The sequence below is a fragment of the Tachyglossus aculeatus genome, chromosome 4, assembly GCF_015852505.1.
Source record: "Tachyglossus aculeatus isolate mTacAcu1 chromosome 4, mTacAcu1.pri, whole genome shotgun sequence".
NCBI classification, from domain to species: domain Eukaryota; kingdom Metazoa; phylum Chordata; class Mammalia; order Monotremata; family Tachyglossidae; genus Tachyglossus; species Tachyglossus aculeatus.
This window is the reverse complement of record NC_052069.1, coordinates 9,131,157-9,145,040: the sequence shown is the minus strand read 5'-3', so window position 1 is coordinate 9,145,040 and position 13,884 is coordinate 9,131,157. Positions and strand designations below refer to the sequence as shown.

Sequence of the window (13,884 nt, the reverse complement as noted above, 5' to 3'; positions counted from 1 at the left end):
ATTGAGAGTTTACTGTGTGCAGAGCATTATACTAAGCACTTGGAAAGTACCGTACGTCGACATATGGAAACGGTCCCTACCCAACAATAGGCTCTCAGTCTAGAAGTGGGAGACAGACAGCAAAACAGAATAGACTAGTATTAATACCATCAAAATAAATAGAATTTTATAATTCTAAATAGAATTATAGAATCATCATCAGGGTCACACAGCAGACAAGTGGCAGAGCGGGGTTAGAACCCAGGTCCTTCTGATTCCCAGACCTGGGCTCTATCCAATAGACCATATGCTTTCCGTCTACAGCTAAGTCTTTGGGAATTGTGCTGGGAGTTCAGGGTCAGAAAGCTATATCGGTCATGCTGGGCTGGGGAAGAAATGGGACAGGGAATTCTGCTTCCATTCATTCATTCATTCATTCATTCATTCAATCGTATTTATTGAGCGCTAATAGTGTGCAGAGCACTGTACTAAGTGCTTGGGAAGTACAAGTTGGCAACATATAGAGATGGTCCCTACCCAACAGCGGGCTCACAGTCTAGAAGGGGAAGACAGACAACAAAACAAAACATATTAACAAAATGAAATAAATAGAATAAATATGTACAAGCATATATACACTTACATATATATATATATATGTATATATGTATACAGGTGCTGTGGGGAGGGGAAAGTGGTAAGGCAGGGGAATGGGGAGGGGGAGGAGGGGGAGAGGAAAGAGGGGGCTCAGTCTGGGAAGGCCTCCTGGAGGAGGTGAGCTCTCAGCAGGGCTTTGAAGGGATCAGTTCGTATTCACTGAGCTTCTGCCGGGTAGACAGAGCACTGTTTTCAGCCCTTGGGAGAACACAGTTGAGTTGAAGTGGCATAGCCTGGTGGAAAGAATACAGGAGGGAATTGAGACCTGGATTCTAATCCCGGCTCCACTGTGGGACCTGGGGCAAGTCACTTCACTTCAGTCAGTTAATCGTATTCATTGAGCGCTTACTGTGTGCAGAGCACTGTACTAACCACTTGGGATCGTATAATGTAATTGTAAACAGGCACATTTCCTGCCCACAGTGAGCTTAGATTCTGGAACTGACTTCCCTCCTCTGTAAAATGAGAATTAAATACCCGTTCTACCTTCCCCTCTGGATTGTGAGCCTCAGGTGGGGCAAGAACTTTGTCCAAGCTGCCTAAATTGTTTCTCCCTCAGTGCTTACCACAGTGTTTGGCACATTATGAGCACAAGAGAAGGATTGTGGCTCAGTGGAAAGAGCACGGGCTTGGGAGTCGGAGATCATGGGTTCAAATCCCAGCTCCGCCAATTGTCGGCTATGTGACTTTGGGCAAGTCACTTAACTTCTCTGAGCCTCAGTTACCTCATCTGTAAATGGGGATTAAGACTGTGAGCCCCTCGTGGGACAACCTGATCACCTTGTATCCTCCCCAGCACTTAGAACAGTGCTTAACACATAGTAAGCTCTTAACAAATGCCATCATTATTATTATTACCTAGCAAATGCTACAGTCATCATCTGTCTCCCTGTCTCCCCCCATTCCAGACTGTAAGTTCATTGTGGGCAGGGAACGTGTCTGTTTATTGTTGTATTGCATTCATTCATTCATTCCATCACATTTAATTTAGCATTTATCGTGTGCAGACCACTGTACTAAGCACTTGGGCAAGTACAAAACAACAGTAAACAGTGACATTCCCTTCCCACAATGAGCTTACAGTCTAGAGTCAAGGAGACAGACATCAATACAAATTACAGTTATGTACATAAGTGGTGTGGGGCTGAGAGGGAGGGAAGAGAAAAGGAAGCAAGTCGGGGCAATGCAGAAAGGAGTGGGAGAAGAGGAAAGAGGCGCTTAGTCAGGGAAGGCCTCTTGGAGGAGATGGGCCTTCAATAAGGCTTTGAAGCAGGGGAGAGTCATTGTTTGGCTGAATTGAGGAGGGAGGGCATTCCAGACCAGAGTTCAGATGTGGGCCAGGGGTCGATGGCAGGACAGGCATGAACAAGGCCCAGTGAGAAGGTTAGTGGCAACAGAAGAGCAGAGTGTGCGGGCTGAGTTGGAGATGTCTGCCCACCACCTAAAGCTCAACATGTCGAAGACTGAACTCCTTGTTTTCCCTCCCAAACATTGCCCTCTCCCTGACTTTCCCATCTCTGTTGACGACACTACCATCCTTCCTGTCTCACAAGCCCGCAACCTTGGTGTCATCCTCGACTCCGCTCTCTCATTCACCCCTCACATCCAAGCCATCACCAAAACCTGCCGGTCTCAGCTCCGCAACATTGCCAAGATCCGCCCTTTCCTCTCCATCCATACCACTACCCTGCTCATTCAAGCTCTCATCCTATCCCGTCTGGACTACTGCATCAGCCTTCTCTCTGATCTCCCATCCTCATGTCTCTCTCCACTTCAATCCATACTTCATGCTGCTGCACGGATTATCTTTATCCAGAAACGCTCTGGGCATATCACTCCCCTCCTCAGAAATCTCCAGTGGCTACCAATCAATCTGCGCATCAGGCAGAAACTCCTCACCCTGGGCTTCCAGGCTGTCCATCCCCTGGCCCCCTCCTACCTCACCTCCCTTCTCTCCTTCTCCAGCCCAGCCCGCACCCTCCGCTCCTCCACCGCTAATCTCCTCACCGTACCTCGTTCTCGCCTGTCCCGCCATCGACCCCCGGCCCACGTCATCCCCCGGGCCTGGAATGGCCTCCCTCTGCCCATCCGCCAAGCTAGCTCTCTTCCTCCCTTCAAGGCCCTGCTGAGAGCTCACCTCCTCCAGGAGGCCTTCCCAGACTGAGCCCCTTCCTTCCTCTCCCCCTCGTCCCCCTCTCCATCCCCCCCATCTTACCTCCTTCCCTTCCCCACAACACCTGTATATATGTATATAGGTTTGTACATATTTATTACTCTATTTATTTACTTATTTATTTTACTTGTACATATCTATTCTATTTATTTTAATTTGTTAGTATGTTTGGTTTTGTTCTCTGTCTCCCCTTTTAGACTGTGAGCCCACTGTTGGGTAGGGACTGTCTCTATATATTGCCAATTTGTACTTCCCAAGCACTTAGTACAGTGCTCTGCACATAGTAAGCGCTCAATAAATACGATTGATGATGATGATGATGATGAAGAGAATCCAGGTGAGGCAGGAGGGGGCAAGAGGATGGAGAGCTTTAAGGCCAATGGTGAAGAGGTTTTGTTTGATATGGGAGTGGTTGGGCAACCACTGGAGTTTTTGAGAAGTGGGGTGAAATGTCCTGAATGTTTTTTGAAGAAAAATGATCTGGGCAGCGGAGTGAAGTATGGACTGGAGTGGGGAGAGACAGGAGTCCGAGAGGTCAGCAAGGGGGCTGTCCATCTTATGCAAACAGGATAAGATGAGTGATTGTATTAACACAGTAGCAGTTTGGATGGTGAGGACAGGGCAAATTTTAGTGATGTGATGGTGTGACAGACAGGATTTGGCAATGGAATGAATATGTGGGTTGGATGACAGAAAAGAACCAAGGTTACGGGCTTCTACTCTCCCAAGTGCTTAGTATAGTGCTCTGCACTCAAAAAATATGATTGAGTATAAAATACTTTCTCAGTAAGTATACCTACATAGATTGGGAGTCTAAACTGGGGCTGCAGATTTTCAAACTTTATTGAAGTAAAATGTTCAAAGCTGTCATTTACTGCGGCTCATCTTGTTTGGCGTTGCTAGGTGAAGGTGAAGTGTTTGTGGGAGATGTGTATTTTACTCAGAAATATGAATCACCTAGTACAATAACTTCCAGGGTACATTCACACAGTAGCAAATTATTCTCTAAATCCTTTCTCGAACGTGGGATAATAGCATTAATGCACTTTTTTTTTCTTTAAGGCATAACTACGGAAAATGAGCAAGAAGTGAAAAAATTATCCTCTGAGACCGATTTGGAGAGGGCAGTGAGAAAAGCTGCATTAGTCATGTATTGGAAACTCAATCCCAAGAAAAAGAAGCAGGTAGCTGTCTCTGAATTGTTGGAAAATGTTGGCCAAGTGAATGAACAAGGTGAGTAGATGAGAATCAAGGCGGGGAGCAGGGCAAGAAAACGCACCCTTGGGCCCCATCCAAAGATAAGGGTGTGTCTCATTTAATAATAACAATAATAATAATAATAATAATTGTGGTATCTGTTAAGTGGTTAACAGTCCGTGAGACTGAAACAGGGCTCGAGAAGCAGCGTGGCTTAGTGGAAATAGCCCGGGCTTGGGATTGAGAGGTCGTGGGTTCGAATCCCGGCTCCGCCGCTTGTCAGCTATGTGACTTTGGGCAAGTCACTTCACTTCTCTGTGCCTCCGTTACCTCATCTGGAAAATGGGGATGAAGACTGTGAGCCCCACGTGGGACAACCTAATGACCTTGTATCTACCCCAGCGCTTAGAACAGTGCTTGGCACATAATCAGCGCTTAACAAATACCATCATTATCAATCCCCATTTTATAGATGAGGGAACTAAGTTCCAGGGAATATTCATTCATTCATTCAATCATATTTATTGAGCATTTACTGAGTGCAGAGCACTGTACTAAGCACTTGGGAAGTACAAGTCTACAACATATAGAGACGGTCCCTACCCAACAATGGGCTCACAGTCTAGAATAATAATAATAATAACTATGGTATTTGTTAAGCACTTTCTATATGCCAGGCATTGTACTGAGTGCTGGGATGGAAACAAAGAAATCAGGTTGGTTGGACACAGTCCCTGTCCCACCTGGGGCTAACAGTCTTAATTCCTATTTTAGAGATGAGGGAACTGAGTTCCAGAGAATAATAGTAGTAATAATAATTATGATATTTGCAAAGCGCTTACTGTGTGCCCGGCACTGTACTAAGCAATGGGATGGATACAAGCAAATCGGATTGGACACAGTCCCTGTCCCACATGGGGCTCACACTCTAAATCCCCGTTTTACAGATGAGGTAACTGAGGCACAGAGTAGTTAAGTGATTTGCCCTAAGTCACACGATAGACAAGTGGTGGAGCTGGGATTGGAATCCAGATCCTTATGATTCCCAGGCCCGTGCTCTCCATTATGCCATTTCCCTATCAATCAATCAAATTTATTGAGAGGTTACTGAGTAGGGGGCATTGCACTAAGCACTTGGGAGAGTGCAGTATAACAGAGTCTAACATTCCCTGCCCACAAGAAGCTGACAGACCAATCTAGCCCAATCCCAGAGTTTGAGCAAGGGTGGAGGGGGAGATAATAATTGAAGGATTTGTTGAATGCTTACTATGTGCCAAGCACTGTGCCAAGCACTGGAGAAGATGGAAGAGGGGCAGCATGGCCTAGTGGAGAGAGCCTGGGCTTGAGAGTCAGAGGACGTGGGTTCTAATTCACATTCCGTCACTTGTCTGCTGGGTGACCTGGGGCAATTCGGTTCACTTCTCTCTGCCTGTTACCTCATCTGTAAAACAGGGATGAAGACTGTGAGCCCCACATGGGACAACCTGCTTACCTTGTATCTACCCCAGCGCTTACAACAGTGCTTGGCACATAGTAAGCGCTTAACAAATACCATCATTATTATTATTAGTTATTACACAAGGTAATCAGGTGAGTCACAGTCCTTCCCCAACATGGAACTCACGGCTCAGGGGAAGAAAGAACAGGCATTTTGTTTTACAGATTTACGGATGAGGAAACCGTGGCACAGAGAAGTCAAAGTGGCTTGCCCTACATTTGTCCATTCATTAATTGTCACATGAATGCTCAATGTATGCCGAGCACTGAACTAAGTGATTGAGACCCTATAATATAATGATAAGCAGACACCGTTCCTAGCCACACGAGCTTACAGTCTAGAAGGGGAGACAAGACATTAATAGAGATAAAGAAATTACAACTGTGGACAACAGTGCTTTGCACGTAGTAAGCGCTTAATAAATGCCATCATTATTATTATTATTAAGTGGTGTAAGGCTGGGAGGGGGGATGAATAAAGGGAGCTAGTCAGGGCGACACAGAAGGGAGTGGGAGAGAAGGAAAAGAGAGCTTAGTCAGGAAGTCCTCTTGGAGAAAGTGGGCTTTCAATAGGGCTTTGAAGGGGGAGAGAGTAATTGTCCATCGGATTTGATTCTTGATTCTCCCAAGCACTTAGTACAGTGCTTTTCATGCAATAAGCACTCAATAAATACAGTTAGTAATAATAATTTGAGGAGGGAGGGCGTTCCAAGCCAGAGACAGGACATGGGTGAGGAGTTGGAGGTGAAATGGCACATTGGTTGGAGCTGGTAGCCACATTCCCTTCCCACAGAGAGCTTACTACCAGAATGGCCAACCTTCTCTGGTTTATAGTACACATTCTACTAATCACTTAAAGGCTCCCCACTTTGGCTTTCTGGTTTTGTCATAAGGTGCCAGGTGGCGGAGTTGAAAATGACAGGACAGATCATTTCAGTTTTGTTTCCTAATCAAGAGGAAGGGCTCCTCTCCTCCCTCCCATTTCATAGAATCTATCGTGGTCGCGCTGTACTATGTGACGATCATAAGTCTTTGCTGAGAGCTGTGTGTTCAAAAGTGGGTCCTGTTGAAGTTTGGCCAGGGAAGAGAAGGAGGCATCCAATTTCCCAGGGAGTAAGGGGGCTGACACGTGACCTTTTTGCCCCACGATGAGGGGTTGGACATAGGTGAAGACAAGTCCCAGAGTCCTCTTGGGAGGGAGAGAGCGAGGTTAGGCCCTTGCTAATTGACTCCTGACTCTGTTGGCAGCCTCTTTTTCTTAACTCTGCAGAGTTGGTTTTACGTGGGTAAACCCAAGTATAAGTGTTAGTAAGGAAATATATATGTAGCTATAGTATTATTATCCTCAACTATCCTCCGAGAAGCCTTCTCCAAATAGACCCTCATTTTCTCTTCTCCCACTCCCTTCTGCGTCACCTTTGCATTTGGATTTGCACTTTTTATACACCCCTCCCTCAGTGCCCCAACACTTCGGTAAATATCCATAATTTATTTCTTCATGTTAATGTCTGTCTCCCTGTAGTTTGTAATCTCATTGAGGGCAGGAAAAGTGTCTACCAATTCTGTTATATTGTGCTCTCCCAAGTGCTTAGCACAGTGCTGTGCACACAGTAAGCTCTCAATGGATTCGATTGATCGATTGGGTGAACCATGCATGTCCTCTAATTGGAAAAGGCACAAGCCCGGAAGTCAGAGGACGTGGATTTTAATCCCAGCTCTGCTACTTGCTTGCTGTGTGACCTTGGGTAAAACACTTAACTTCTCTGGGCCTCAGTTTCCTCAACTGTTATATGGAGATTCAAGCCCAATTTTCCCTCCTACTGGTAGAATGTGAGGCCCCTGTGAGACAGGGTCTGTGTCCTACTGATTAGCTTATATCTGTCCCAGCGCTTAGTACAGTAATAATAGTAATAATGATGGTATTTGTTAAGCGTTTACTATGTGCCAAGCACTATTCTAAGCCCTGGGGTAGATACAAGGTAATCAGGTTGTCCCAGGTGGGGCTGAAGGTCTTCATCTCCATTTTACAGACAAGGTAACTGAGGCACAGAGAAGGTAAGTGACTTGCCCAAAGACACACAGCTGACAAGTGGCGGAGCCGGGACTAGAACCCACGACCTCTGACTCCCAAGCCCATGCATAATGAGCATTTAACAAATTAAATAGTATAATAAGAATAATAATAAAGTTGATGGGAAGGTAGGCCAGAGAAGTGGGGGTTGATAATCAATATTGTTCTATTGTACCTTTCCAAGCCACTGTTACAATGCTTTGCACACAGTAAGCACTCAATAAATATGATTGAATCGAATGAATCAGTATTGAAGTTTTTGGGTGTAGATTTTTGTACTTTTCAACCTGTTAGAGTTTTCTCTCTTGCATTCTTTTCATTTGAATATTGGATTATTATATTCTAATAATATAAACTTTATCATGTGAATGTAATACACATTCAACTTTTGATGTATTGTTTTATTATACTCCCAATACATCAATATAGAGAGTTTTCCCATGCACTTGAAGAGGACATGAGTGATTGGTGAAGCGCACCTGTCATGTGTGTGTGCCCCCTCGTCCCCCTCTCCATCCCCACTGTCTTATCTCCTTCCCTTCCCCACAGCACCTGTATATACGTATATATGTTTGTACATATTTATTACTCTATTTATTGATTTATTTTACTTGTACATATCTATTCTATTTATTTTATTTTGTTAATATGTTTGGTTTTGTTCTCTGTCTCCCCCTTCTAGACTGTGAGCCCACTGTTGGGTAGGGTCTGTCTCTGTATGTTGCCAACTTGAACTTCCCAAGTGCTTAGTACAGTGCTCTGCACACAGTAAGCGCTTAATAAATATGATTGATTTATTTATTGATTGATTGAAAAGTGGCCAAGTTGTGGACACAAAATAGATCGGCCCTTGTCGTGTTGTCCTGTTTAACACTCGCATCGCCTGGCGCTGATTTCTCTTTTGCCCTATTGCCTCTCGACTGAACTATCACTTGTTATCACACATGGGCAATCGGAGTCTCATAAGTCTTCAGATCACTGAGAGAGAGAGTATCCTTACAGATTCTGGCCGGATTCCACATCTCTTTTATTCCTTTTGAATACTGGATCTGGAGAAGGGCTATTAACACGTCTCATTCCAAGTATTTTAGAAAGGGGCTTCTTCTCCAACTGTAATAAAATGGATATTTAGGGCCCAAGTGCAGAGGACAGTTTTCCTTGAGGTGACTAATCTCTAGCACGACGACGAGGTCAGGGTTTCAAGGCGTGGGAGATGGCTCCCCTGAGGAAACAAAAGGCCTACCTTGTTGCCTTGCTGGGAGAAGGTGGCTATAAGCGTTACTTAGGTCGCTCGTGGCCCAGCAAGCATCATTTGTTCATCAATTGCTCGTTCTGACACTTGACTCATTTCTGTTTCCAAACAGATGGGGAAAAGCAGCCCGGGCCAATTCCAAAGTCTATTCAGAAACAGCGGAGAATGCTGGAGCGATTAGTGAGCAGCGAATGTAAGCTTCCCCCTTCAGACCGCTTGAAAAGCCTCGTTTTACAATCGTTTCAACCGCGTTCGCGCACAAGAGTCACAGAGGTCTTTGGGCCGCCTCTCCTCCGGCAGATGTCTGGTTGTGGCGGCTGTGTTTTTAGGATAATGTTGGATTGTTGTTGGTCAGGAGCTGGTTAGGATATTTATGGATTCTCTGGGCTTTGACACTTTGTATTTCTCCTCGCTCGCTTTTGACCATTTCGTTATTGGGGTCCCAGCGGTGAGAAGGAAAAAGAAGTGAAAATAAGTCAGTTTGCCGTTCCAGCTACTCTGGCAAAGAAGAGCCAGTGGGGGAAGAAGTGGACATTACACCCAGTTCACCTATAGCACTGGGCTTTGATTTCTAATAAACCTTGGTTACAAGAGATAGTCACTCTACATAGTCCATGAGCTCAAGTGTTTCTCTGTTCCCTAACTGTAATCCACTGAAAATACCCACTGCACACTCGTGTTATGATTAAATACGGTGGTTTTTGTTCAAATGATGTTTTCCTAGATCCATATCCCCTAATCATTATTATCATTATTTTTATTATTATTATTTTATTGTATTTGTTAACTGCTATGTGCCAAACACTGTTCTAAGTGCTAAGATAGGTACAAGTTAATTAGGTTGGACACAGTCGCACTATTATTCTAGTATTCTATTCTATTCTTAATATATATGTATGTATTTCAATTATATATTGAAATATATAGTTAATTAGGTTGGACACAGTCTCACTATTATTCTAGTATTCTATTCTATTATTAATATATGTATATATTTGAATTATAAATATTATTCATTCATTCAATCATATTTATTGAGCACTTACTGTGTGCAGAGCACTATACTAAGCGCTTGGGAAGTACAAGTCAGCAACATATAGAGACGGTCCCTACCCAACAATGGGCTCATGGTCTAGAAGGGGGAGATTGACAACAAAACAAAACATATATAAACATATATATGCACATATATATATATATATATATATATATGTGTGTGTATATATATATATATATATAGAGAGAGAGAGAGAGAGAGAGAGAGAGAGAAGCAGCCTGGCTTAGTGGATAGAGCACAGGCTTGGAAATCAGAAGGTCATGGGTTCTAATTCTGGCCCTGCAACTTCTTTGCTGTGTGACCTTGAGCAAGTCACTGTACTTCTCTGGGCCTCAGTTCCCTCATCTGTAAAATGGGGATTAAGACTGTGAGCCCCATGTGGGACAGGGACTGTGTCCAACCCAATTTGTTTGTATCTACCCCAGCTCTTAATACAGTGCCTGGCCCATAGTAAGGGCTTAACAAATGCCATAATTATTATTATTATCATATTATTATTGTACTTAAGTGCCTATTATGGGCCAAAAACTGTACTGAGCACTGGGGTTGGTACAAGATATCAGGGTGGCCACAGTCTCTGTCCAAAACAGGGCTCCTGGCCTCAAATTATGCTCCCTCGCGACTGTGAGTTCGCTGTGGGCAGGGAATGCGTCTGCTTAGTGTTATGTTGCACTCTTCCATGCACTTAGTACAGAGCTCTGCAGCCAGTAAGCACTCAATAAAAATGATTGAATAAGTAGGAGGGAGAAAGGTTTAATCTTCATTTTACTGATGAGGTAACTGAAGCAAAGAGAACTGACTAACCCAAAATCATACAACAGATAAGCGGTAGAGCCAGGATTAGAACTCAGGTCCTCTGAGTCTCAGGCCCGGGCTCTTTCCACTCGGCCACGCGGCTTCCCTATTCCTCCCCAGAACAAAGCGTGACAGTGTGGAATGAAGATCTAAAGAGAAAAATTCCAGTAGGTGGGAATCATTGATGTTTTGTAGGTAGGAGAGCTTGACTTTTTCTCTCATTGTCTTTTACATCCAGATTTGCATTTCATCTCTGAAATCAAATTATCTCGTTTAGCTAAATCACACTTCCATCACCCTCCTGAATGACTTTTTTTAGTCCAAAACAGTAGGAAAAAAAACCTCCCAAGATCCCTAAAGAGAAGTGATTCACTATAGAGCACAATTTAATCTTCCTCCTCCTCCTTTTTCTCCTCCTCCTCCTTATCTTCCTCATCCTTCTCTTTCTCAACCTCTTCCTCCTCATCCTCCTGTTTTTCATTCTCCTCTTTCTCATCCTCCTCTCCCTCATCCTTCTCCTCTTGTTCCAACTCCTCTTCCTCCTCTTCCTCCACTTCCTCAGCTCTTTTTAAAAGACAGTGTTCGGTAGCAATTTCCACTGCCCACTTTCTGGTGTGCACTCGTGTTCCTAGAAATAATAATCATGGTATTTGTTAAGCGCTTACTATGTGTCAAGCACTGTTCTAAGCACTGGGGTAGATACAAGGTCATCAGGTTGTCCCACTTGGGGCTCACAGTCTTAATCCACATTTTACAGATGAGGTAACTGAGGCATAGAGAAGTTAAGTGGGTTGCCCAAGGCCACACAGCAGACAAGTGGCGGAGGCGGGATTAGAACCCACATCCTCTGACTCCCAAGCCTGGGCTCTTTCCATTAAGCCACGCTGCTTCCCTAATGACAACAAAAGCTCCTGAAGTTCATTCACTCATTCATTTAATCGTATTTATTGAGCGCTTACTGTGTGCAGAGCAGTTAGAACCCTAACATGTCCATTCCCCCCAAACACTAGTGTGGCCTCGGGCTAGTCACTTAACCTTTCTGGGCCTCAATTTCCCCACCTGCGAAATAGGAATAAGGTACGATCTGCTCACCCTATCTCTTAGACTCAGAGAAGCGGCGTGGCTCAGTGGATAGAGCCCGGGCTTTGGAGTCAAAGGTCACGGGTTCAAATTCCGCCTCTGCCACTTAGCTGTGTGACTTTGGGCAACTCACTTCACTTCTCTGGGCCTCAGTTCCCTCATCTGTACAATGGGGGGGTGAAGACTGTGAGCCTCCTGTGGGACAACCTGATCACCTTGTAACCTCCCCAGCACTTAGAGCAGTGCTTTGCACATAGTAAGTGCGTAATAAATGCCATTATTATTATCATTATTATTATTATCCCCACGTGGGACAGGAACCGTGTCCAGTCTGAGACCTTGCATCTACTTGAGAGCTTAGCACACTCTTAATGAATAGCAAGACTAACTAGCAAAGGATGTAATTGGCAATATGAGAAAAAGAGAATTACTAATTTGGGTCTGATGATTACTTTGGCAAGTACCTCTCTACCCATTGGCCTGTGGATATTTTCACCCATTCTGATCCCTGCGAGGCTACTGTTTCAAATGGGGGGGTTGTTGTACTTCTGACCTCCTCCTCACCCCCAAATCTCTTTCCTCTTGATGCTTTCTGACGTTTTGGAGCTGTGGGAGAGAAGTTGGGCAGAGATTTTTCTGTAAAATCCAGTGTTAAAATAGCATCATAGTAAGTGAACATGCCCCTTTGTGTAGGCAGTGATGGGTGGAGGTATTTATTTTTTTTTCTTTGCTGCAGTGGGGGAGGCAGAGAAATATGTCATCTTGAAACTGAAGAAAAATCGAAGCATAATAGAACCCAGAGAAGGCTTTGAACGTCAGTTTTATGTGTGTTGCTTTTTTTTTTATCAAAGGCACTTAGGTGTCAAGTTGCTTACAGCATTTGATATCAAAAAGTTTTAATAAGACGTTTAGAGTAGGAGAAAGTCGTTAACTCCTCTCAACAAAGAGAATCCAGGTGGTAAAGTAGCTCAGTAGGGATTCATCATTATCAGTGGCAATTATTGGGTGCTTACTATGTGCAGAGCACTGTACTAAGTGCTTGGGAGTGATTCCGACTTTCAGTAATAATAATAATTATGGTATTTATTAAGCACTTACTATGTGCCAAGCACCGTTCTAAGCGCTGGGGTAGATACAAGGTGATCAGGTTGTCCACATAGGGCTCACAGTCTCAATCCCCATTTTGTAGATGAGGTAACTGAGGCCCAGAGAAGTGAAGTGACTTGCCCAAGGTCACACAGCAGACAAGTGAAGGAGGTGGGATTAGAACCCATGACCTCTGACTCCCAAGCCCATGCTGTTGTCACTAGGCCGTGCTGCTTTTCTATAGGCATAGGGTATAGGCTGCTTGACTTAACTTCTCTGTGCCTCAGTTACCTCATCTGTAAAATGGGGATTGAGACTGTGAGCCCCACGAGGGACAACCTGATAACCTTGTGTCCTCCCCAGCACTTAGAACAGTGCTTTGCACATAGTAAGCACTTAACAAATACCATTAATAATAATAATAATGATAATGATGGCATTTGTTAAGCAGAAGAGAAGTAGCATGGCTCATTGGAAAGAACACGGGCTTCGGAGTCAGAGGTCATGGGTTCAAATCCCGTCTCCGCCAATTGTCAGCTGTGTAACTTTGGGCAAGTCACTTCACTTCTCTGGACCTCAGTTACCTCATCTGGAAAATGGGGATTAAGACTGTGAGGCCCACGCTGGACAACCTGATCACCTTGTATCCTCCACAGCGCTTAGAACAGTGCTTTGCACATGGTAGATGCTTAACAAATGTCATCATTATCATTATTATTATAATTCTTATTAAATGCATACTATGTGCCAAGCCCTGTTCTATGATTTGAAGATAGGTCCATAGCACATATCATACTGTAACAAATGTCATCATCATTATTACTTCCTAATTAGAATTTGTTCCCGCCTATTCAATTAAAAGTATCTGTTGAGCATTGACTATGTGCAGAGCACTGTTCTAAGTGCTTGGGAGAGCGCAATCCAGTTAGTAGACATGCTCCCTACCCACAACGGACGGACAAGCGGTAATTACCTTCTGAGGTAATGAAAAGCAACATGGCCTCACGGAAAAGCCGGGGCCTGGGTGTGAGAGGACCTGG

At 44.2% G+C, this 13,884-nt stretch overlaps 1 protein-coding gene across 1 annotated transcript in view; it reads left to right on the top strand.

The window, feature by feature from the left end:
- WFS1 (wolframin ER transmembrane glycoprotein) overlaps window positions 1–13,884 on the top strand; it is a 119,314-nt gene that overhangs the window by 90,551 nt on the left and 14,879 nt on the right. The window contains exons 5-6 of the mRNA XM_038745740.1: window positions 3,872–4,042; window positions 8,939–9,019. Of these exons, the coding sequence (XP_038601668.1) occupies window positions 3,872–4,042; window positions 8,939–9,019 (252 nt within the window). The remainder of the gene's footprint in view (window positions 1–3,871; window positions 4,043–8,938; window positions 9,020–13,884) is intronic.